The sequence below is a fragment of the Telopea speciosissima genome, chromosome 3, assembly GCF_018873765.1.
Source record: "Telopea speciosissima isolate NSW1024214 ecotype Mountain lineage chromosome 3, Tspe_v1, whole genome shotgun sequence".
In the NCBI taxonomy this organism is placed as follows: domain Eukaryota; kingdom Viridiplantae; phylum Streptophyta; class Magnoliopsida; order Proteales; family Proteaceae; genus Telopea; species Telopea speciosissima.
The window spans coordinates 69,469,623-69,496,472 of NC_057918.1; the positions used below are offsets into that span (position 1 = coordinate 69,469,623).

The window sequence follows — 26,850 nt, forward strand, 5'->3', positions numbered from 1 at the left end:
AGGTTCCCAACTTCAAACAATTATCTTAAAAAATGCTTTATTGACAAGGCATTCGCGTGGCAGATGTATTGGTTTCTTTAGGGTTTACTAATCGTCTTTTTGTTATCTAGGATTTTATCCCCCTCTTCTTTATCCTCTCTTTTAGCTATGGATGCCATTGGGGCTTCCCCCGATCTGCAAACATTCCTAATTTGGTAATCTAAGATTATTTCCTTAAATAAAAAAAAAAAAACAATGACTGAAAATAATGAAAAAAAATTCTTGCAAAATTTTACAAAAATTCATGAAAAGATAGAAAACCAATTTTGAAAAAGTTACCCTGAGTCCATGGGTCAAGGAAATCTAACATGATAATTATTCCCATTCGTAATTGTAAGAAGTCATTCGTGCCTCTAGGAAGCCATCCAACGACAATAGAGGGAAGGAATCCATTCACAATGGATGGAGGGAAACCGCCTCTAACAAATTTGATTTCAAATTATTTTTTAACAAATAAATAATTTGAAAATGTGTTAGAAATATTATTAAATAAATTCAAAATTTAAAACTTATATCAACTGCTTAACCCTCGAATAAAGCAATCACGAACAGTAGGAGAGCTTGATAGACTAACAAAATCACGAACACTTGGTGGTCTGAGTCATGCACCAATCACTCTCCTTAATATCGTAGTTGTCCCCTGTAGTGCAATATATTTATTGCGAATCGACCCCCAAGATGAAACAACCCCTTAGGACTTTCGTGGTTGTTGCACTTACTTATTGGGTCATGCCTAGACACACTTAGAGTGTGCTCAATCAACCAAAAGAATGGAACAAAGAGAACTCTCAAAATAGTAAGCAAACAACAAAGAGAGAGAGAGAGAGGTAATGGTACACTTAGAATGATCCTCTAAATTGTCTACGGTGTTATCTATTAATAGAGCAGAGTGTAGAAACAAAATCCTATAATGATGTAGAAAACAAATGGAAATAGCAAATAACAATCACACAACGCAAAGATTTACCTAGTTCGCAAAGATTTCCTACGGCCAAGACTTTCTTTATAACACATTATAGACTTTTAACTTATTAAATAAATTGTTTAGTTTTAGGTCCACATGGGATTTGGCCTAAAATTTATGGCCCAACCAAGGTCTGACCCAAAGGTTTGGTCACCCAACCTTCATAACCTAATATAGTTCGATCATTAGGCTCAAGCCTCTAACATTTAATATTTTTGAAAATTTGAATATTTAGGCCCATCAATATAACTTATAGACTGACCCACTATGGAGTCCAGTTAGGCTAACTGTCCCATGATAGATGTTTGGTTCACCTACTTAGCTATACCTAAACCTAGTTTTGACTTTTGACTAGTGGACCTCACATAATATGGTTTTGTGTATAAGGGTTTTGACTCCGGTGTTTAGGCAAACAATAGTTAATTGCATAATGTGAGATGAGATCATTATAAAAATAAATAAATAAATAATATGAGATAAGATGTCTTATTTTCACTAAGTGGTAGTGAAATGAAGATGTATTTTCTAAGTGTCATTTTCTTATTTTTAATGTAAAAAGTAAATTTATTGAAGAAACAAGCATGGAAAGCTCGAAGCTTCCATATTACAAAGATCCTAAAGCTAAGGAGAGGAAATAGGTCATCATGCCAGAGACAGAGCCTTCCGGGCTAAGGAGTGCACAACATCATTCACTTCCCTAAAAATAGGGGTGAAGATACATTCTCTAAATTTCCCCTTAACAAATGGCTCTCTGAAACAATCCCAAGGATGTTAATAGGGGGAGGGTAGGACAATGTCTTCAAATAGTTGACCAGAGAGACACATTGTCCGATTCTACAACAAGATGTGAAAGATCCTTATGAACCGCAAACACAACCCTTGAACAAAGAGCCATAGCTTCACCCACTAGTATATTTGAAAAAGAGCTAGGTTCAGAAACAACACCAAGAAGGGAACCCCGATCATTATAAGATGTAGAAATAGAAGTGTTGTGGATGTATGCAAGATGAGTGTGCCCTGTTTGTAGGCCTGACCATGCTGTAGTTGTGAGGGTGACGTGCATACGAATGTATATGTGATATTGGTAAACTTAGGATTGCCATTGCCAGTCCGAGTGAGACAGTAAGGAGTGCAGGCAGTGAGACAGTCATGGTCAGTGATTTGAAAAGTTTTTTGGGAGACACTATTCACCCCCCTCTCAGTGTCCATTTGGGAACTTCAACTTCAAATATACTAAAACTTACATCAATGGGTGAGCCTTGGCACAACGGTTAAGTTGTACGTTCTATTGCCACTTGTTGGTTGCAGGTTCCTTCGTGCACTAGGATGCTCTTTCTCTCTTTTCTATGCTACAGTGTCGTTGCGCTATTGCTACTTGTTGGTTGTAGGTTGCTTTGTGTGCTGAAACACTCTGTTCTTTCTCTTTTTATACTAAACTTTGCATTGTAGCACAGTTGGATGGAGGTGTGTTCCTTATCATCTCCTCTTTATTTATTATAGATTTTTGTTTAGCATCGTGATGTATATGTTTTAGTATGTTTAGCATATCCATTACTAAGTTTAGTTTAACCGGATATATAGATTGAGATGCCTAACACCTATTTCAAACCACAATATGATACAAACCTGATCTTTAGTTGGACCAGTTTAGAATAGATCCTTAGAGTAAATAATTTTTATATGTGGATCCTAACTAACCTCTAATTAAAGTGACGACTCTATGTCATTGAGACCCAGACCTTTATCTGCTCCATTTCCTGGGCAGGTCCATTTCCCCAAGTTCCTCTAATAGAAGGGGGTGGTGGAAATGATCATCCTACCCATGCCCGAACATACTGCCTAGGTGTGGTCCACCCCTTTCTATTAGAGGAACTTGAAGAAATGGAGCGGACAAAAAATAAAGCAGATAAAAATACCTGAGACCATAGACCACTTTGGTCCAAACCCGAATCGTTATCCTCCCCCGTTACTGCACGGTGCAGTAATGCATCGTGCGGTGGCTACAGAGGCCATGTGCACCATATAGGGCCTGCTGTGCCACATGGTCTCTGCAGCGTCGCACGATGCAGTACTGCACCGTACAGTAACAAGAGAGGATAAAAATTCATCTAGACCCTCGTTTGTTCTTATGGAATGCAACTACAAGAAGACTCGTATTGTGATCATCTCCATGCACTGGGGGCCACGTATATTAGAGGGTGGATCCACTAGCATAGATTCAATCTGTATGAATCACAAAGTGGATGCTTGGCTAGAGAGTCATCAACATGGTTAAACCTCGGGTAGGTGGGGCGTGTGGCTACTGGTCTACTACTAATTGTCTGACACGTTTGGGTTGTGGGAAGCGTGCTAGCCTCCGTTAATTGAAAAAAGGAGGAGAAAAGAGAAGGTAGAAGAGTGGATCCAGTAAGCCCACATGATACTTGTGCAGCCACAGGTGCAGCAATAGCCACGACCCCAAAACGCAAAAGTATCTATTGAGTATTGAGACATTTGAGACCTTTTCTTTGGTTTAATTAGTAAAATGTGTACGGTAATAATATAGTACATATTTAATACGGTTATTTTATAAGCAAAAGTACAGATATATATATATATTCACTATGTAATAAACATGCACCACCTAATAAGCCAATATGGAGTTCATCAAAGCCACAGTATCCCCCTAGACCTATTTCGTAACTTCAGTTCGAGGAGCCTAGTGGTATACCCACTCAACTTCGATGGACTCCCCACCACATGGCATTCTGAAAGTTAATTGCGATGCATCATTTATTCAATATACATTACGAGGTGGATTAGGTTTCGTTGTTAGAAATCATCAAGGGATATGTCGAAATGCCTCATCTGAACCGGCTCAATTTATATCTGCTGCCCAAGGTGAAGCTCTTGCAATCAGGTCTACCATGCTTTTTTCCATAAGTGACTACATCAATAATTTCACACGGAGACTGATAATCGCAAGCTAGTAACTCCACTTAGATCAATCGAAGCATGTGCCCTTGGATCTTTTCCCCCTCCTCCAGTATATTTGCCACATTGCACCTCTTTTTGAGATTTGTAGTTTTTCTTTTATTATTAAATAATTCAATAATATTGATGATTCTCTAGCCCGAAAGGTCCTGTCGAAACAGATCCGACAGTTTGACCAGTGTGCACTCCTTGGCTCCAGGATATTTGTAAGTTGGAGTCCTCGGATAAATAAAAAAAATAAAAAAAAGAAGAATAAATTGAAAACAGTGTCTACCAAAAAAAAAAAAAAAAATTTGGGACTTTGGGTCATTATTAAGTGGAACCCGGGGAAAGTAAGTGTTCACTGAAAGGTTGATAGTTGAATCTAACCTCTTCTATGTAGACGGAGGCGTGGAAGTGAGTAGTTAGTGATTAATCATGTGATGCTCATCTACCGTTTCCTCCCTATTTAAGAAGCTCTCACACTCTCCTCTTTCCATAACATATAAACTACTTAGTACCTCCTTTACTCTCCATTGTCCTTCAAAATCACCATTTGCCCAACCTAATCACACTCCCGACACATTCCTGATCAATTCTAAACACCCAAAATGGTGAATGTTGATGCCATCCGCAAGGCTCAAAGGGCTGAAGGCCCAGCCACCGTCATGGCTATCGGCACGGCGACTCCAATCAATTGTGTCGAGCAGAGCGCCTACCCTGACTACTACTTCCGCATCACCAACAACGACCACAAGACTGAGCTCAAAGAGAAGTTCAAGCGCATGTGTAAGTCCATCTCATTCTTTGTTTCATTCATTTCCTTGATGATCGATCACCTCCCGGTGCTCGGGCAGGGGTAAGGTGGTACATTAATCTGCCTTGCTTGTGTGTGGGGTGCACACGACAGGCGGGGCAGACGGAAATAGAGGAGTCGAATTGTAATTTTACTGACAGATGAGTTTTATACATTAATTACAGGCGAGAAATCGATGATCAAGAAACGCTACATGCACTTGACTGAGGAGATCCTTAAGGAAAACCCAAATCTCTGTGCTTATATGGCGCCTTCTTTGGATGCTAGGCAAGATATGGTGGTTGTTGAGGTACCAAAGTTGGGAAAAGAAGCAGCGGCCAAAGCCATCAAGGAATGGGGACAACCCAAGTCTAAAATTACCCACCTTGTTTTTTTGTACCACCAGTGGTGTCGACATGCCCGGAGCAAACTATCAACTCACCGAACTCCTTGGCCTTCGACCACATGTCAAGCGATTCATGATGTACCAACAGGGTTGCTTCGTAGGTGGTACGGTTCTTCGTCTTGCCAAAGACCTTGCAGAGAACAATAAAGATGCACGTGTCCTTGTAGTTTGTTCTGAGATCACTGCTGTGACTTTTCGTGGTCCAAATGACACTCACCTTGATAGTCTAGTGGGTCAAGCTCTTTTCGGAGATGGAGCAGCTGCAGTGATAGTTGGGGCTGACCCAGTGCCCAAAGTTGAGAAGCCTTTGTTCGAGTTGGTCTCGGTAGCCCAAACCATCCTCCCTGATAGTGATGGAGCAATTGATGGACACTTGAGAGAGGTTGGGCTAATCTTCCACCTCCTCAAGGATGTTCCTGGCCTCATCTCCAAGAGCATTGAGAAGAGCCTCGTGGAGGCATTTGAGCCTCTTGGCATCTCTGATTGGAACTCAATTTTCTGGATCGCCCATCCGGGTGGACCGGCCATTTTGGACCAGGTGGAAGCCAAATTAGCCCTTAAACCTGAGAAGCTACAGGCCACACGACACATCCTTAGCGAGTATGGTAACATGTCAAGTGCATGTGTGCTGTTCATCTTGGACGAGATGAAGAAGAAGTCGGCGGCGGAGGGGCTGAAGACCACCGGCGAGGGGCTCGAGTGGGGTGTTCTCTTTGGTTTCGGACCGGGACTCACTGTTGAGACTGTGGTGCTGCACAGTGTGGAAATTAAAAAGAATACAATGTGAGTGAAGCTCTGGGCTCGTATAATGTTTAGTTTTATGGCTTTATTTTTTTTTCTTTTTACAATTTTTATTTTCTTTTTATCATTTTGGGGCCTTAAACTCTTTATAGTCATTGTCAAAGTGTATTTTGTCATTGGATTCTTGTGATCAGTCTAATTAATTAGACGAAGACAATAATGTAGTAAACTTATAACAGAAAAATGGATGGTTTGATAAACTTGTATATTATAATATACCAAACAAAGTAGTTGAAAAATTCACTTATTATAATCAAAGTGAAGGATTCTCTCAACGAACAATCAAACTTGATCTCCAATATTTTACCAAAAATAAAAATAAAAATACATGATCTCCAATATGTCACTTAGGAGTGAAATAGGGCCGGGTTGGTCCTGATTGACCCTTTTTTTTTTTTTTTGCCAAAGATTGGGTTGGTCCTGATTGACCAACAAATGTGTTAACAGTTAATTGGTCTCGACTTGTCTTGCTTTTTTACCATTTACGTCATCCTATGCATTCAAAAAATGAGACACATGTGATTGGGTATTGATTTGTTTCGTACTCAATTGACTATTAGATTTTTCTTTGGGTTAAAAAATTTACCCAATCTTAAAATTGTAAATATTGAATTTTTCAACTACTTTGGATGTCGTTGGCGACATCCATTGGAGACTCAAGACCTTTCAACGTCGACATATATTTGGATGTCGAATGTCATATTTTTGCCGCTTTACCCAGTTTACTTTTGAACCAAGCTAATTCCAATAAGAACTAGCTTGGCTCAAACATATCCAGGGTTGATTTTTGGAACACTCTAACTTCTATATCTTAAGCTTCGTATGTCCGAATTGGATGATTCAAAAACTAGTTTTCTTCTTATTTCGCATACTCTAATTTGTTATAAAAATCGAGAGCAATACTAGATGACATGAACTGCCTCCAATGTAAGTCATTCTCAACTGAAATTAAATCTTCCCTCAATAAAGGGGCATATGAGCTCATTTTCATATCAAATTTGGGTATGATAAAATAATCCATTATTCAAACACATTAGCAAGTTTCCGGGACAAATAATCAAATTTTCATCATATTTTCTCTTGAGGGGGTATTTTGGTCACTTTTTATGGATGCTTTATAAATATGTTAGGAAACATGATAAAGCTTCCAAGTCCATACATACAAAGTCTCCATGCCTCGATGGATACTCTTCATCGTCAGAGGAGCCTTCGGGGTGACAAAATAAAGTCTCTACAAAGATGTATACAGTCTACCATGATGAGTAATGAGGATCCAAGTAGTGAGAAGCCATGATGTGAAGAAGGGGGATGAAAGAAGGGTGCACAGAGGGGGTTTGGGTCTTGAAATCAAATTATATGGATTGTATTTTTCGCTTGATCCTAATGGAAGTTTGTACTCACTCTGTTAATGTAAGCGGTATTGTCAAACCATGTAAAGTTGCCTCACCGAGCTATACCGATGGTGCTAGTAAACAATAAAGTGAAACCCTAGGGTTTTGGATTTTCAATTGCAGGTTTTTCCTAGAGGTTAAACCCACTAGTTTTTGCTATTGAACAAGTATTAGTCACCTCTGCTAGTTTGTATTGTAGGAAGAAGAAGTTTTTGGGAAAATATCTTCCCCCTTACCTCTAAGTTTCCTTAATATCAATCCAATTCCCAAGTTTTGAAAAATGATAATGTCCTCTCCTATTTTTTAAAGATTCTATCAACTATTGTACCCTAAACGTTAAAAACCGTCATTAATCAATGACATGGCATGTACAAATTTTCTAAAACCCCATAATACCCTTATTAATGTAATTAAAAAGTGAGATTAAAAAAGGGTAAATGATACTTTTGAGAAATTCTTTTTGAAATACCTATTTTTATATTTTCAATTATACCCCAACTCCACCACCATCACCACAGCTACGGCCGCTATTGCCGATGCCGCCACTACCACCGCTGCCCAGCCCCACCCCATCCTCTTCCTGTGCGATCCAGAACCCACATGTTACACGCTCCTCCCCACTTCTACTCGCCCCTGCAATCTCTCTTCTGTCTCCCCAGGTCCCCTCCTCGTCAGGCCAGACTCCGGCTATAATCTCGCTCGCCGAGGCAGATTCGGGCATTAACCCCTCGTTCTTGTTGCGCCCCAGAAACTCAGGAATCCGAGTGGTATGAAGCTCATATCTCACTTGAGGCAAGACGGCGAGGATCCCATGTAGGCCATCGAGTAACTTTGCCTCCTGGTCCGTGAGCCGAGTGGAGAAGCCATGGATGACGTTGTTGTATGTGTAGAGCATTTCTGCTGATTCCGACACAGATTTCAGATTCGAGGCGTACCATTGTGTGTGCTCGTCGAAGCTCTCTGGAATTTTGGACTTTGCCATGTGGACGATGAAGGTCCTCTTCTCCAACTTCGGCACTACTTCCTTCTCAATCCCTGCAGCCACAGCGAAATTGACAGACCAGGGGATAGAGGAAGAAGAAAATTTGTAGTGCTCTGTTTTAATAAATAAAGTGATTAAAGGAGAAGAAAGGAAGCAGAACGCGAGGGTGAAAGAGGTCGGTGGTGGTGGTTGTCTGGTTCTTTGAATGATTGCGCTCAAACAAAAAGGACACCTTGAAAGAGAGTGAGAGAGAGAGAGAGAGAGAGAGAGGCAAGTCATTAAGAAGGGTATTATGGGATATTATTTATCCTTTTTTAATCTCACTTTTTAATTACATTAATAAGGGTATTATGGGGTTTTAGAAAATTTGTAAATACCAGGTCATTGATTAATGACGTTTTCTAAGGATTAGGGTACAGTTGATAGTATGTTTAAAAAGTAGGGAGTGCATTATCAATTTTCAAAACTTAGGGATTGAATTGATATTAAAAAAACTTAGAGGGGAGGGGATGATATTTTCCCAAAGTTTTTCTTATTGAACAGGTATTAGTCACCTCAGCTAGTTTTTGTGTTGCAGGAAGAAGAAGAAGAAGAAGAAGAAGAAGAAGAAGAAGAAGAAGAAGAAGAAGAAGAAGAAGAAGAAGAGGGTAAAATGGTCACTTCACAAGCCTGGAAGTAATTTGGGCAATTAGGATTTTTCTAAGCCATGGCGTCATCACTAAATGGTGAGTGACTAAGGGACAGGACCTAATTGAAAGAAATGATAAAATGCAGGCGGTGTTCAAGTAATTGTTTGAAAAAGGGGGATGGTAAGAAAATGGGCAATAGTCTAGGGGATGTTCAAGTAATTTTTATACGTGGATCCTAACATCTAATTAAAGTGACCACTCTATATCATTGAGACCCCGACCTTTCTCTGCTCCATTTCCTGGGCAGGTCTATTTCCCAAGTTTCTCTAACATAGGGGGTGGAACTGACCACCCTACCCCTGCCCGAACACACTGCCCAGGTGAGATCCATCCCCTTCTATTAGAGGAACTTGGAGAAATAGTGCAGACAGAAAATGAAACAGATAAAAATACCTGAGACCCTAGACCACTTTGGTCCAAACCCTTTGTTCTCATGGAATGCAACTACAAGAAGACTCGTACCGTGATCATCTCCATGCAGTGGGGGCCACGTATATTAGAGGGTGATGGGTCCACTAGCATAGATTCAATCTATAGGAATCATAAAGTGGATAGTGGATGCTTGGCTAGATAGTCGCCAACATGGTTAAACCTCAGGTAGGTGGGGCGTGTGGCTACTGTTCTACTACTAATTGTCTGACACGATTGGGTTGTGCGAATAGTGCTAGCCTCCGTCAATTAAAAAAAAAGGAGAAGGTAGATAAGAAGAGTGGATCCAGTTAAGGACACATGATACTTGTGCAGCCAGTGGAGCAGCAATAGCCACGAAATCCTTATCCTCTCTTGTTACAGTTCGGTGCTGTACTGCATCGTGCGGCAACTGTAGAGATCATGTGTATCATGTGAGGCTCACTATGCCACAAGGCCTCTATAGCGCCACACGATGCAGTACAGCACCATGCTGTAACAGGAGAGGATAAAAATTCAAAGCCACGACCCCAAAACTCAAAGTGTCTATTGAGTATTGAGACATTTGAGACCTTTTCTCCGGGTCTCTTTCCCATACTAGGGTGGATCTTTATCATCTCCATTTATCTGTCCCTGCATTTCCTACATTACAGTTAAAAAAATCTTTTTAACTATAACGGATCTTATAGAGACAAAGATGAAAGCTTGCGAATTGAAAATAGTGATTCTGTGGTGGATCTCTGCGCATGGCCTTGCTTCTGGTGAAGCCTTTCCGCGTTGCCAAATTCCCATTGTTCTTGCATGTCCTAGGCTTAGTGAGTTCAGGAACAATCATAAAACAGGTACGGATACGTACGACAATTAAATGTGTTAAACTTCAATAACACTTTTCAATAATTCGGCTTTATAAAACGTGAACGGTAATAATACAACGGGGCAATTACTATCACTACCCTACATTTAGCCTATATTTACTAAAACTACCCTACCTTAAACTTCTTTTCTGAAACTACCCCGCTTTTAAACTTTTACATCTCCTTCTACCCTCATGTTTTTAAATACCTAGATTGCCCTTCCTTTTCACCTAGTAACCTGCTAATCTATTTAACCTACCATTCATCTTCTACTTTTTATTATTTTTGTTATTAAAATAGTAATAAATGAAAGCACTTACCCGCTTCTTCTCTCTCCCGTTTTTTATTCTATTCGGTTTTTTTTTTCTTCAATCTTTCTATCTAATTAATTTTTTATTCAACATTTCATCCTCATCGCTCTTCTTTGAACAGATCATGGTTCTAAGTATTGGTATTGTATCACCTGTATCGGGCGATACGCACCGGTTTTGCTAGTCATCGATACCGTATCGATAGCACGGTACAGACAAGGGGTAAAATGGTCAAAAACTCATTTTCAAAGGAGATTCAGGGATAATTTTGACTGATACAGCCAATCCAGGCTGATACTGTATCGATTTTGCAGGTTACCGATACCCATTCCGATACCGTACACTAAAACCATGGAACAGATGGACTCTCTTCAAAACACCCCACTTATTTTCTCTCTTTCTCTTTTTATTCAATTTACATTTTACTATTTTTGAAGAGAGTCGATATGTTCCACGGTTTTAGTGCATGGTATCGGAACGGGTATCGGTAACCTGTAAAACGATATGATACCGGAACGGTATCGACCTGGATCGGCTGTATCAGGCAAAATTACCCCTGAATCTCCTTAAAAAATGAGTTATCTGACCATTTTACCCCTTGTCAGTACTGTGCTACCAATATGATATCAGAATGGTATCGGTATCGGTGACTAACAAAATCGGTACATCACTCGATACGGGCGATACAATACCGATACTTAGAAACATGATCTGTTTGAAGAACGATGAGGATGAAATGTTGAATAAAAAATTAATTACATAGAAAACTTAAAGAAAAAACAGCAAAAAATATGAATGGAGTAAAATACGGGAGAGAAGCGGGTGAGTGCTTCATGTTTTACTATTTTAAAGACATAAGAAGTAAAAAGTAGAAGATGAATGGTAGGTTAAATAGACTAACAAGTTACTAGGTGACAAGGAAGGGCAATCTGGGTATTTAAAAATATGAGGGTAGAAGGAGATGTAAAAGTTCAAAAGCAGGGTAGTTTCAGAAAAGAAGTTTAAGATAGGGTAGTTTTAGTAAATATAGGTTAAGTGTAGGGTAGTGATAGTAATAGCCCCTAATAGAATACGTGTTTATGTTAAGATAAGAATTCTAGAATGGATCTTGACTTTCCATTGATTGAAAATGAATGTGTAGGTGTAAATATACAAATTGAATTTCCTAATCTATCATCCTACATATGGTATGTGATAATTACATACTAAAATTACAGAAGAAGATAAAGTTGGTGAGATCGGATGAGCTGGTCATCCTAAGACTCCCCCTCAAGTTGGAGCGTGAAGGTTGCGAGCGCCCAACTTGGAAATAAGATAGCGAAATCGGTTACGGCCCAATGGTTTCGTGAACAAATCCGCAACCTGTGAGGCTGTAGGAATCTTGGCCGGTCTGATGAGTCCTTGGTGCAACTTCTCACGAACTAAATGACAGTCAATCTCTATATGTTTGGTATGTTCGTGAAACACCAGGTTTGCCGCAATGTGTAAGGCTGCCTGATTGTCGCAAAAAAGTGGGATGGGCTGAGAGCATTGAAGACCGACATCCCTAGGAATTTCGGAATGGATCTTGACTTTCCATTGATTGAAAATGAATGAGTGTAGGTGTAAATATACAAATTGAATTTCCTAACCGCTTGGTTGATGCAGGTAGCTATAGCAAAAGCAGATAGCAGAGTACGTCATCCCCCATCTCCACCGCTCTGGTGTGTATCGTCTTCTCCTCCGATTGGAGTGCCCACCCCTACCCTAGACGCTTTCCTATGCACAATGGCCTCAAGGCCGCTGCCCCTCCCAGCCTTTGCAAGCGATGTTCCCACTCCTCAAGACCAAAATACACCGAATGAAGTTCTGGAGGATGAAGCTCGTGATGACGATGATATCTTCACAGTGGATGACGAGTTGGAGGATAGGATTGCACACAGTGAATCCCTCACTCTGGCGGGTTTTGTACTCGCAGGGAGGCGATACCGGAAACAAGCAGTGACGAAGGCACTCATATCAGCATGGAATACTTCTTCCCCTGTCATCGTGGACCCGCTGAGTCTAGATACATATCTCTTCAAGTTTGATCACGCTATGGATGTCTACAACGTCCTCAACGAAACACCGTGGTCAGTGGCGGGGAATCTCATCGTTCTTGAACGTTGGAAAGGCACCAAAGATTGGACCTTCACGTTCACTGATATGTGGGTGCAATTCCATGATCTACCAGTGGAACTACATGATCACTCGCTGGTCACAAAGTTGGTGAAGTCTCGAAAGTGATGTTTGTTCAGGGAGTTAGGGGAGGCCAAAAGGTCTGTTTCTTTCGAGCGCGACTTCAGATTAACATTCGTAGACCACTAAGGAGAACCCTGCAAATTAAGAGGAGAAGTGGAATCGATCACCAGATCGAGTTGCGATATGAGCGTCTACCCTTATTTTGTTACTACTGTGGCCACCTGGGCCACGACGAGCAACGCCGCCGGAATCTGTTCGAAGAGGAAGAAATTCATCGATCCATGCACCAATGTGAGTTAAACGGCACATCCCTGTTTTTCCACGCCGGCACTTCCAACCCTACCTCCGGTGTCCCACTCCGGATGCAAGACTCATAGAAAATGCTACGCTCATCTTCCCAAAGCCGAGCTTTCCAGGGGCAACTCCCCCTAGCCGCCCCATCAGGGTCGCCGGGATCATGCAGCACCTCAATCACCGACGGGCGATAATCTGGGGAATCCAATTGCAACACGGTAGTTAGCAGTTACCCCCCTACAGTTACCCAATCAGCCACGTCTCAATCCCATGCAGACTAATCATGACCAAGCCACGTCAGTCCTAACCCCACACGATCCTAGCATACCATTGAATAATCCCTATTCCATCGCTCCAGTACGTAGTGGATCCAACTCTTCCCACTAACCTCACTGTCCCACCTCTAAACGTGTTTGCCCCACCTCCTATGGCTTACCCATCTCCTATTACCACACCCCAAGCAAGTGATCCCATTGGTAACCATCTTATCTCCTTCCTATCATCCCTCCCAGAAACCCCTAAAATTTCTCATGCATTAACGGCCCTTCTCCCTCACCTATCGGGTTGCTCACTTTCAAACCCGAACCAGATTAACCCCCCTTTTGCCCCGACAATAGAATTTGAATCTGCTATTCCACGTCCCCTCAGTACCCTCTCTACCCGTAACCAGCCTAAATCGGAGATCGAAGAGTGTGCAACCCCCCAAGAAACTGCGACTTTGTGATGCTGAGGCCGACAATCCGAAAGATACTGAGATGAGCAATAACAACAATGAGGTTACCTTTCTGCCTTTTTTAAGGCATCCCACCTTGGAGGCTGGAGAGTACCAACTCCGCCGGAAACAATGAGGCTGCTGGGGTGGAACTGTCAAGGGCTGGGGAGACCCTCGACAGTTCGCTCCCTCTTCCATCTCCTCAAGTTCAATAATCCGGAGGTTGTTTTCTTAATGGAAACCAAAAGTTGCAATTCGGTTATTGAAAGGATTAAAAGGAAAGGAAAATTCGATGAATGCGTTACTATGGAGCCTATTGGTGCCTCAGGCGGTTTAGCTTTAATGTGGAAGAATGGTGTAAAGCTATCAGTGTTTTGTTTTGATGCTAACTGATGCGTGTACGACTGGAATAGAAGAAGGGGGGAGTCAGAGACAGAGGAAGAAGAATAAGAATAAGAATAAGAATAAGAAGAAGAAGAAGAAGAGAGTTTGATTAATTCTTGATGCCTCTACATGACCCTCGTTCCTCAATTTATAACAATCATTTACCCTCTAATTATCTAATTATCCTTAGTAGACTAATCCAACACAAAATTATCCATCTACCCCAAATAGACTAACCCAACACAATAGCCCATCTACCTATGATCATAACATTGCTAACCCCTTCAGAGAACCTTGTCCTCAAGGTTCATGCTAAAATATAGCTTATTTCAAACCATCTCGTCCACAACGAAGCCATTTGTTGTTGAATCGAACCAAGCTGGACCGAAACCAATTTTGGATTTGGGAAGGGGCCTTCAATTACAACCCAAAGGATGACCGAAGGAGTACCAAACCATCAATAACGGACACGTGGTAAGACAACCCGTTCTCCACACCTGCGCTTCTTCTTCTCTCTCTCAATGAAAACCAATTCACCTCTTGTGGCCAATTTAACTCCAAATGGGCTACCTGTAATGTTATTGACCTGTAGGGCCCACTCATAAATGTCCATTTGTTTTGTCTCCAAATGGAACCATCCAAACAATGAGGCTACCCAAGTGTGACAAAATATCTTCTGCAAGTTAAATCCAACGGCTACAAAGCCCAATCCAATGGTTGCAAGCAGTCCTCGTCTTCCACTACAACTACTTCTGAAAAGAAAAGAAGAATCGACTAAGAGGCATGACCACCACCGTGAGCATGCCGGAGATGGGCATACAAAAGGGTCACGTGGTCCTCCTCTCCACCAACTCCATTTTCTTCCCTATCATTTCTCTCTCCGTCATGTCCCCTGGTGCTATCATCACCATTACCAACCCTCTCAACACTCCTCAAGAGATTCGCAAACAGGTCACCGATGCCAAACCCATCCTCACCATCACCATGGACCTGTTTCCCTTCTCCAATCCCCATAACCTTGACACAGGACTTGAGAAGCACTGGGAAAGTGTACTTGGCAGCTAATAACCCAATTTGCACTATCCGCTTATAAGCTAAAATTGCAGCCCATGGCGTGTCGCTCTCTTTCTGTTCTTCTTCTTCTCTGCAAGTTCTGAACACAACAAACAAAACACCCTGTGATGCGCGTAGAGGTGGTGGTGGTGGCTCCGGTGGCGACCGAGGATACCAGTCCCCAGCTCTCCCTATGGCCCTCATGTGGTGGACACCCAGAACGGTTGGAGGCGAACCGATACTCGCTCCAGATGCAGAAACTTCGAATGGCAAGGCAACAGGAGTCGACGAAGACCCCAAAAATGAGTGAAACGGATCAATTGTCCTTGAACATGGCAGAGCACCACTTGCTTCCGCGCTGTCGCCTGGAATCTCATTCCAATGATTTCGAGGTGGTGGCCACGGCAGAAAGAGCAAAAATCCCAAGAAACCTGAAATAGATTTCACGTTTTGGGTGGCGCCAAGAATCGGAGTGGCTGGTGGTGTTTCTAGCTTGGAACAAATCAGAGTCTCCACATGATTGAACTGCTGCTCATCGACTCTTTGTCGGAGCCTCAAAGATGTATGGACATTCTTCCCACGATCCCAGATACGAGATTCCCACCTCTCAGTTCTTCTATAAACGGAAGAATAGGAAGACGACCTGTAATCACCTTCTGACTCGTCGTTTGGGAACTCAAGTCGGAGCCAACGGATCTTAGTGAAGTTCTTCAGAACCTGCGTAGGTGAGTACTAGCGGCAAACCCCTCCAGGATCAAAAGGCTGGCTGTGGCCGATGCTCGTGACGCTGGGGAGCTTCTTCTCAAGATGGAGCTTGTCGATCCTATACGCTTCTGGTATGACGACGAGGCCAAAGAAAACAGGGGGTGTGAGATGAACAGATTGGAGCCTCCTTTCCGTCGCCGTGAAACGATGAGGCAGAGCTGTGCCGGCGGTGATTTCCAGATCGGCTTTGTGCATGCGGGAAGATTCAACGGCAAGAATGAGCTCTGTTCCGGGTGGATTCTGACCGACGAAGGAAGGGACGAGCGCTGCTGCCACGATCGTTGAAGCAACCAGATTCTGCTCCATGGCTGCATCGTTGAAGGTCTGGTTTCCAAGATCGATGACGACATCAATCCCAGATTCCTGCTGAGCTGGAATCTGACCCATCAGGGCAGGGGTCGAAGAAGGAAGCGATGCTGGCTCCCTGGGAATCCGATGGTTCGGCGCCTGCTGATTGTGGTCGACGCTAATGGTATGAAGGTGGTCATCCACGACGCTGGTAGCCGGATCTGATGCCACGAGTGCCGAAACCAAAGCCGTGGAGTCGGCATGTGCATCGTCGTGCGCTAGAGATTCAAGATCTGCCATGGCGTTGGAATTTTCTTCGTCGATTAATTCACGTACCAGACGCTGCAGTTCCTTTGATTGTTCATTGATTGCCACGGAACTAAGCTGCAGATCTGATATGTTGTTTAGCATCTTGATGCAGTTCTTCTTGCAATCAAGCAACAAGGCTCGAATGTCCTTCAATTCCTGAGCAAAGGCGAACGATGGGATGAGGCGGAGTTCATCGGCCATGGTTGGTTGCCAGTATCTCTTAATGAAAGCACCAATGTAATGACCGATGCAGAAGAGCCGAGGCAGGTCGGACCAATGATGCGTGTACGACTTGAATAGAAGAAGGGGAGAGTCAGAGACAGAGGAAGAAGAATAAGAATAAGAATAAGAATAAGAAGAAGAAGAAGAGAGTTTGATTAATTCTTGATGCCTCTACATGACCCTCGTTCCTCAATTTATAACAATCATTTACCCTCTAATTATCTAATTATCCTTAGTAGACTAATCCAACACAAAATTATCCATCTACCCCAAATAGACTAACCCAACACAATAGCCCATCTACCTATGATCATAACATTAACATGATAGATGCTGAAGTTAGCGCAACAGATGTACCACCCTTCTTTCTTACATGCGTCTATGGAGATCCGTCTAGACATAAGAGGAAGGAGGTTTGGGATCATATTAGTGCCCTAAATCATCATCAAGGGAATTGGGTTTGCTATGGAGACTTTAATTCCTACCTAACTTGGCAGGAAAAGGAGGGAGGTTCCCAGAGATGTTCACATGATGGCGAAGTATTCAGAGACTTTCTTCACAATTGTGACTTCCTGGATTTGGGTTTTCAAGGTCCCAAATTTCACCTGGAATAATAAGAGGCAGAGAGCTTCCAACATTAGAATTCGGTTGGATAGGGCTCTTTGTAATCTGGCTTGGCGCCAACTGTTTGAGAATGCCATGGATTTCGTAAAGCCAGCAGTTAGCTCAGATCATTGCCCTATTTTGATAGACACGGAGGGAGGTAGAGTTCGTGGAAGACGTCCCTTTAGATTTGAGTCCATGTGGACGCTTCACCCTGACTGCCATAATGCTGCGACAAAAGCGTGGGCTCTGCTGGTTGCCGGCTCTCCGGTCAAACAAGTTATGAGGAAGATGAAGCACTGCCGTGTGGTATTCAAGAAGTGGAATGCAGAAGTGTTTGGGAATATTCAAGAGAATATTAAGTCATTAATGGCACAATTAGAACAGATTCAAGGCTTACAATATATCATTTATTTACTCTCAGACAAGAGAAGCCGAGATCCATAAGCTGTTGGAAGTGGAGCTACAAAAAGAGGAGGAAATGTGGAGACAAAAATCGAGGATAGACCTGCTGACAGGGGGGATAAAAATACCTCCTTTTTCCATGTATCTACTCTCAGACGAAGACTAAGGAACAGGATTCTGAAGCTCAAATTTCCATCTGGTGTTTGGTCATCTTCTGAAGCAGATGTATCCAATATTTTATGTGATCATTTCCAAACTTTGTACTCTTCTGAACCACTTAATGTTAATGCTCTTAATTTGGTTTTGGATTCGGTTCAACCTGTAATTGCGCAGGAACTCAATGATAGACTTTGTGCAGCTCCAACAAGTGAAGAAGTCCACTCGGCCCTATTTGCAATGCCCCCCTCAAAGTCGCCTGGTCCTGATGGGGTGCCCCCCCTATTTTTCCAGAAATACTGGAACCTAGTCAAAGATGATCTATGTGACCTTGTTACTGATTTCTTTCGAACAGGGCATATTCCAAGAGAGCTGAACCAGACCGATGTTTGCCTCATTCCAAAGGTGCATGCACGAGAGTCTGCTGACCAGTTTAGGCCCATCAGCCTGTGCAATATTGCATTCAAGATTATCGCAAAGCTCGTGGCGGATCCGTTGCACGGATAATTGGACCAGGTTATTTCACCAAACCAATCAGCCTTCATTCTGAATAGGCTCATCTCAGATAATATCATGGTGGCACACGAGTTGTTTCATTACATTAAGAAGCAGAAGAAAGGTAAGAGTAAATTCCTAGCTCTAAAATTGGATATGTGCAAGGCATACGATAAGCTAGAATGGAATTGAAGTTCATTGAAGGTATCCTCTTGAAGTTGGGCTTTAATAGAACTTGAGTTAACCTGGTTATGGCATGCATTACTACTGTTTCTTATAATCTGCTTGTTAATGGCTGTGTTAAAGGTGCAATCACCCCTTCTAGGGGAATCCGCCAAGGTGACCCTATTTCACCTGCGATATTTATTTTGTGCTTCCAGGCTCTTACCTCTATTATAAAGCAGGCTGAGTTGACATGTACACTTAAAGGAGTTAAAGTGCTTCATAGAGGTGATCCTATCACCCATCGCTTATTCGCAGACGACTCCCTACTTTTTACAAACGTCGATTTAGATGAAGTTAGCACTCTGAAGGAATGCTTGGATCTATACTGTCAGGCGGCTGGTCAAGCAATAAATCTTCAAAAATCAAGCCTCACCTTTAGTCCAAACACCCATGTCAGGATCAAAAGGTAGTTCTCCAGGATTCTTATAGTGTAGTATGGAGATGGTCCAACTAAGTATCTGGGGTTACCCACCCACTTTGGTGTCTCAAAGAAGGATATTTTTAATGATGTAAAGGAGAAGTCGATAAACAAGCTTCAGGGATGGAAAGAGAAACTCCTCTCGCATGCCGGTAAAGAAGTGCTTTAAAGGCAGCCATGACGCCAATGGCAAACTATGCGAGTTCTCACTTTAAATTACCTACATCTTTTCATGAATCCATGAAGAAAGCTGCATCAAATTTTTATTGGGGGGACTCAACTGAGAACAGGAAGATTCACTGGATGTCATGGCAACGACTATGCCAGCCTAAGTCTCGAGGTGGACTTGGTTTCAAGGACTCCAAATTGCAAAATAGAGCTCTTCTTGCGAAGGCTGCTTGGCGGCTATGGACTTCACCGAATTCACATTGGGCACGATTTCTAAAATCAATTTATTTTCCCCATTCGGATTTCCTAAGTGCGAAGCTGGGAAGCAGCCCCTCTTGGGGATGGAGAAGTCTGTTGGAAGGCCGTGAGGTGCTTGAAGAAGGCTTACTATGGAAGGTGGCTGATGGCTCAAGCATTCGCATCTGGTCAGATATATGGGTTCCTTCTTTGCCTGGCTTTAAGCTTCAGTTTTCGAGACCGGAGGAGTGTACAATTATGTTTGTGGCTGATCTGATTGATCCTATTTGTAGAAGGTGGAGAGAAAATATGCTTCATGAGTTCTTCCACCCATTAGAGGCAGATGCAATTTGCCAAATCCCCCTCAGCCTTTATTCTACGGTCGATAGAAGAATATGGGGTGCATCAAGAGATGGCCATTTCAGTGTTAAATCGGCGTATCGTTTGCTAGCACATAAGCACGAGGCTATTCAGACTACTAGAGCCTCTTTGTCTAGATCACACAGTTGGGAGCATATTCCATCTACAATATGGAATAGAATCTGGTCTATCAACACTCTGCCAAAGATCAAGAGCTTTCTTTGGAGAACATGCAATGACGCCATTGCTACAGGTGCGGGGTTAAATTCTCGACAATTGCAAGTTGACCCTACATGCTTGAGGTGTGGGGTGGCTGAGGAAACCGGTGATCACGTCTTACTTGACTGCCCCTTCGCTAGAAGTGTGTTGTTTGGATGTTCTCTTCAGTATAGCCCACCATGCAACACCTCTCCAAAGCTCGTTGACTGGTTAAGTAATTGGAGCGAGAGTTTCAATGATGATAAGAAGAAGGCTAGAGACTCGTTGTCACGTATATCCATTATCTGCTAGTACTTGTGGCGAGCCCGCAATGAACTAGCATTTAATGGAACGAAATGGCTACCACAGGATGTTATCTCAATGGCCGATAGAGCATATTTGGAATTCTCCACGTCGATGTCTTCCAATCCTTGTGTGAGTCCGGAGGGTGATGATCGGGGGAGGGACCATATAAGCCAGCTCTGGATTCCTCCCCCCGTTAGTGTGTTAAAGATCAATTGCGATGCTGCTCTACCAAAAGGGAGTACTGAAGGTGGCCTTGGCCTGATTATTAGAGACCATACAGGTGCCCAGCATTGTGCGTTGTCCATTCCATATCGGTTTGGTTCAATTATCCAGGGTGAGCTCTTGGCTATTCGTCATGCATTGATGGTGGCTAGGGATATGAGACTGGATCGACTGCAGGTGGAGTCGGATAGTAGAGATGCGGTTATGTTCATCAACGGCCAGAAAGGACCAACAACGGAAGTTATGGAGCTGGTTTCCAACATCCAAAGGCTCTCCTTATCATTTGTCTCTATTTCGTTTTATTTTGTTCCACGGGCTATGAACTCTATCTAAGATGTCCTGGCTAGGAAGGCACTGTCACTTATGTGTGTGATAGAGTGGCCTCATTCCATTCGATGGCTTCATGATCTCTGTGTAAATGAGGCCATTGGTTGTACACACTTCCCCCATCAGTAAAACTCCCATTTACCAAAAAAAAAAAAAGAATTTCCTAATCTATCATCCTACATATGGTATGTGATAATTACATACTAAAATTACAGAAGAAGATAAGGTTGGTGAGATCGGATGAGCTGGTCATCCTAAGAGTTTAATACAGCCACCTTATCCCAGTCAACTTCGGTGGACTCCCTCACCACATGGGATTCTGACCACCTTATCCCACTCAACTTCGGTGGACTCCCTCATCACATGGCATTCTGAAAGTTAATTGCGATGCATCATTTATTCAATACACATCGTGAGGTGGATTAGGTTTCGTTGTTAGAAACCATCAAGGGATATGTCAACATGCCTCATCTGAACCTGCTCAGTTTACATCTGTTGCCCAAGGTGAAGCTCTTGCAATCAGGTCTGCCATGCTTTTTCATAATATTCACGTGGAGACTGATAATCGCAAGCTAGTAACTCCTCTGGACAGAAGCCAGATCTAGAAGTGAGTAGTTAGTGATTAATTATGTGATGCTCATCGATCTACTGTTTCCTCCCCCTATTTAAGAAGCTCACACCACTCTCCTCTTTCCATATTATATAAACTACCTTAGTATCTCCTTTACTCTCCATTGTCGTCCTTCAAAATCACCATTTGCCCAATGATGAGCACATTTATGTGTGAAATCTTAGGGCATAAAGCATACATTTTACCACATTGGACAGAGTTACTCGGTGCTTTCTTGTGCTTTTTAGGTTTTAGGTGAATTCTTGTGAAAATGGAGGAGATGATGCTAAGAAAATGTTTTTAAGCTATTTAGAGGTGTTAATGGCTTGGATGCGTAGCCCATCGAATCAGCTTTGCAACGGTTCAAACGGCACTTGATTCCGAGTTGAAATGAAGAAGTTACGGCCGTTTCCGTAACGAAGCGCGAAAATGGTCTATAGGAGTTTATTTGTAATTATTGACAGTCGACCGGAGACAAAGTGAAGCAAAAGTTCGGATTCCAGGAGCCTTAACGTAATAACCAAAAGTTATATTTCCTGTACCCGAAAGATTTCATTTGGAGGGCTCTGGACAGTCCAACTTCAACTTGAGATATCTTGGGCTCCCGAACTCCAAATTGGATGAAATTTGGGTCTATTTTAGGTGATTTTTCGCAAGGAACACAATGGTGAGGCCTATATAAGCACCCCATGCTCCACGTTTTCTGAAGGACATAATGGGTACTTTATTTATTTTTGAAGGAATCCTAGTCATCACCTTTACTCTCTCTCTCTCCTCCAACTTCTCAAGGGCACTTATGGAATTCTACTTGGGATAGATTTATATTTTCTCATCTATGAAAGGTTGAAAAATCAAAGATGCTTTGATTTTATTGCTTGGAGAAGATATCTACAAAGAAAAGGAAGCACTTGTTAGAATTGAAAGTTTATTTTTCTAGAAATAGAAGGTCTATGTAAACAATCTTCTCTTCTTTTTCTTTCTATTTTTTTTTTTTTTCTTAGGATTCAAGGCATTGTAAAAGAGGAAAGAGAAGAGAATATTCTCTTTTCTTAGGGAATATTTCTCCTACACTTCCATCTTCTCTCTTCTCTTCTCTTCCACCTATAAATACCCCCTACCTCTCTTGTAAAAATTGCTCATTCACTTGGTGAAATTTCTTCTCTTCTTCTCTTTCTAATTTGTGATTTTTGGCTTTTCTAAGTTCTAGTTTGCTTTTTTGATTTTCATTTAATGGTTATAATAGGTTTAGTTTATGCTTTAATTTCAATTTAAGTCTTCAATTGGGTTGTAATTTCTTAATTCTTGTTTAGGTTTTAAGCCTTCTAGTCTAAGTTCTTAAGTTGATGACAAGACTTGAAGATTTAGAAGAGGAGACCATGGTAAGTTTATGCAAGTATTCAAGTTTTTCAATTACATTCAGACAAACACATCCAAGTTTTACTATCTAAACTCTCAATCTCATTCTCCATCTCCTCTGTCTCTCTCTATCTTCTTCTTCTTCTTCCCCCTCTATTTCTTTTATTTTAATTTTATATGGTTGTGGTTTATGGATGCATTTTTATTTCCTTATTTCTTTTTATGTGGTTAGTATGTGTGGCGGTATTTTTATTCCTTTCAATTCGCTTTAGTTTGATAGGTTAGATGTTCATGTGTTAGGACGCCGATTTAATCCCTTAATTTTGTTAGATGCTTATGAGTTAGGATGCATTGATTTTCGTTAGTTTAATTAGTTTAATTTAACACTTTAATTTGGTTCACTTTGCATTACTTGTAAGTTAGTTAAATAGAGTGGCATATATCTCCCCGTGTTCGATCCGTAGCTACGATTGACCCGTACGCTTGCGGTTTTATTTTAACTCAAACAAGATTTTGACGCCGTTGCCGAGGAGATTATTGACCACTTTATTTTTCTGATTTTTAAGTAGTTCGAAGTGCTTTAATTTACTCTCTTTCTCTTCCTCTTTTCTAAAACAAAAAAAAAAAAAAAGAAGAGAAAATCAGTTTTTGAAAACCTCTTCTTGTTTCTCTTTTGTTTCAAACAGTGTGCGCCCAATCTAAAGTCCTTCATATGCTGCAACCCTCCATCTTTTGGTGTCCCTCATAGGATTAAGTTACCTATGACGCTACATCTTGACTTGGTTGGGTGGATTGGCATGTGACTTATCTTTGGAGGTGACCACTCTTGATAACAGGAAAGCGACATAGTGAGAGCGTTGGAAACATAAACGTATAGTAGTCATCCACTCTAATCAGAATCCATTTGGAGTCGCCCGTAGGTGGCTATAGAAGACTATACGGGTTCCCTTACTGTCAACCTATATGGCATCCTTTCAGCTTTGGAACCATTGTTTCGATTTTTGAGGGATAGATGCACTATCTACCTTGGGCTCCCTCTTATTTTTAGTATTTTTTTTTTCCTTAAGTCTTTTATTTTCTTTCTTCTTTAATTTTTCAAAGGAGACCTCATATCTGTTTAGGTAGCTATGGTGTGGACTCGTGATTCATCTAATCGTCTTATTAGAATACCACCTCCTCCACTACCCTTAACCCCACCTTTGACCATGGTTGACCAACAACTCAAGACTCTTAAGGATAGGTTCAACCCCACCAGGGTTGCACAGCCCTCATGCATTAGTCTGCCTGTTGTTACAGGGAATAACTATGAACTCAAGACCAACTTCATCAGCATGCTACCCCATTTCCATGGTATGGCTAATGAGGATGCATATCTTTTCCTTAGGGAATTTGAGGAGGTCTGTGTTCTAATTAAGATCCAGAATTTGACTGATGATGCAGTTAGGCTTAGGTTTATACCATTTGCCCTGAAAGACCAGGCCAAGAAGTGGCTTTATGGACTGCCCACAAACTCCATTAATATATGGGATGAGTTCACCATTATCTTTTTGAGAAAATTCTTCCCTCTTCACAAGACCAATAAGCTTAAGAGTGACGTCCTCCAGTTCAGGCAGAAACCACATGAGTCTTTTTCTAAATTCATGGAAAGATTCAAGGAATTCCTCTTAGAATGCCCTCACCATGGTTTTGACTTGTGGCAACTATGCCAAATTATTTATGAGGGTATTGATTATCAGACCAAACAACTAGTAGAGTCCATATGTCCAGCAGGCTTTACTTCTTTTTCTGAGGAGAATGATGCATGAACATTCTTAACCAACTTGGCTGATAAGACTAGGGAATGGAAATCTTCCCAAGAGGCTGAAAGGACCACTAAGGAGTATCTCATTGAGGGTATCCCAGCCAAGGAGGCCAAACTTGACAGCCTCATAAAACGGTTGGAGTCCATAGTTCTTAAAGAGTCTATACCAGTTAATCAGGTCAACCATGTGTCGGTATGCAGTTGGTGCCAAACCCCTGGACACCTTTCTGAGGAATGCCCCAACACCTTGGTGGGCAATTTCAGTATTGAGAATGTAAGTGTTCTCTACCAAAATAACCCATATAGCAATACTTACAATCCAGGATAGAGAAATCACCCCAATTTCTCCTGGAATCAAGGGAACCAAGCAGGCCCATCCAACTTTAACCATCAAGGCCAGCCTGGTGTCCAAAGGCCCAACTTTGCATCACAAAACCAAGGGCTGTCTCCTAATCCTTTCCCCCCTCGTCTTCATCCAGGACCTTCTATTAATTCTGCTAGGCCTCCTCTCCTTGCACCTTATCAGCAACCTCCAGGGTTTACCAATACAGGAGAGGCAACAAGACTGAATGAGATGGACAACTAGATAGCTCTTCTAATGACAAACCATAATAACATGGAGAAACAACTCACCTAGTTTGTCACAATCCTGCATGAGAGGGAAACAGGGAAGTTACCTAGCCAACCTGAGCCAAATCCTAGGCATCAGGTTCATATTCAGCAAGGTACCCAAGCTCCTCCAACCAATGTTGCACAAGGCCAACAGCACCAAGGGCCCTCCAGGTAGGTAAATGCTATTTATGCTTTAAGGAGTGGCCGTGAGTATCAACAGGCTAGTGCACCTCAGTCTTTACCATCTCATACTCCTGTTGACTCTCCCCCTTCTGAAGAGGCCATTGAAGTGCCTACTGTTCCAGATTCGTCTGATGAACCTGAAAATATTTCAGATGATTCTATTGAGGAAACCAAAGAGGATTCTGTTGAGGAAGTTAAAAAGCCCAACCCTGAAAGAATTTATACCCCACCTGCCCCTTTCCCAAATAGGTTGGTTAGCAAGAAATCTCCTTCTGTGGAGAAAATATTGGATGTGTTCAAACAGGTTCAGGTGAATATCCCTTTGTTGGATGCCATTGCCCAGATCCCTGCTTATGTTAAAGTCCTCAAAGACTTATGCACCTAAAAGCGGACCATCAATGTGCCCAAAAAGGCATTCTTGGCTGCTAACATCAGTTCTCTCATCTCGCAGCCAGTAGCAACCAAGCATAACTGGGATTGGGAGAACTGAAACCCACCAAAATCACTCTTCAGCTTGCAGATCGGTTGGTTAAAGTTCCTAAGGGAATGATTGAGGATGTCCTATTGAAGGTTGGAGAATTTATTTTTTCTGTGGACTTTATTGTTTTAGATACCCAACCTACTGCCAACTTCATGGACCAAATCCCTATCATCTTGGGTAGGCCATTCCTAGTTACCAGTAATGCTTTAATCAATTACAGGAATGGTCTCATGAAATTATCTTTTGGCAATACTTCTGTTGACTTCAATGTGTTTAGGTTGGGCAAGCAGTCTGATATGGATGACGAGGTGCATATGCTTCAAGGATTTTTTGATGATATTGATACGTTCTTTGAGATTGATTTTGATTCGGGATTTCAAGAATGTATGCAAGAATTGGAGGGTGTTGATTATTGTTGAGCACATTTATGTGTAAAATCTTAGGGCATAAAGTATATATTTTACCACATTGGACAGAGTTACTCGGTGCTTTCTTGTGCTTTTCAGGTTTTAGGTGAATTCTTGTGAAAATGGAGGAGATGATGCTAAGAAAATGTTTTTAAGTTATTTAGAGGTGTTAATGGCATGGATGAGTAGCCCATCGAGTCAGCTTCGTAACGGTTCAAACGGCACTTGATTCCGAGTTGAAACGAAGAAGTTACGGTCGTTTTCGTAACGACGCGCGAAAATGGTCTATAGGGGTTTATTTGTAATTATTGACAGTCGGATGGGGACAAAGTGAAGCGAAAGTTTGGATTCCAGGAGCCTTAACGCAATAACCATAAGTTATATTTCCTGTACCCGAAAGATTCTATTTGGAAGGCTCTGGACAGTCCAACTTCAACTTG

General features: G+C 41.9%; 1 protein-coding gene and 1 pseudogene across 1 annotated transcript; both read left to right on the plus strand.

Annotated features, from left to right (window-relative positions):
* Positions 1-4,482: 4,482 nt before the first annotated feature.
* Positions 4,483-5,953, plus strand: LOC122654247 (annotated as a pseudogene).
* Positions 5,954-20,522: 14,569 nt separating this feature from the next.
* On the plus strand, positions 20,523-20,966 carry LOC122655475. Its single transcript, XM_043849668.1, has one exon. It carries the CDS (start codon positions 20,523-20,525, stop codon positions 20,964-20,966), a length of 444 nt encoding a protein of 147 aa, XP_043705603.1.
* Positions 20,967-26,850: the final 5,884 nt, after the last annotated feature.

Excerpts from the sequence above, each read along its gene's own strand:
- LOC122655475 (XM_043849668.1), top strand. The coding sequence starts at position 20,523 with ATGTCTTCCAATCCTTGTGTGAGTCCGGAGGGTGATGATCGGGGGAGG.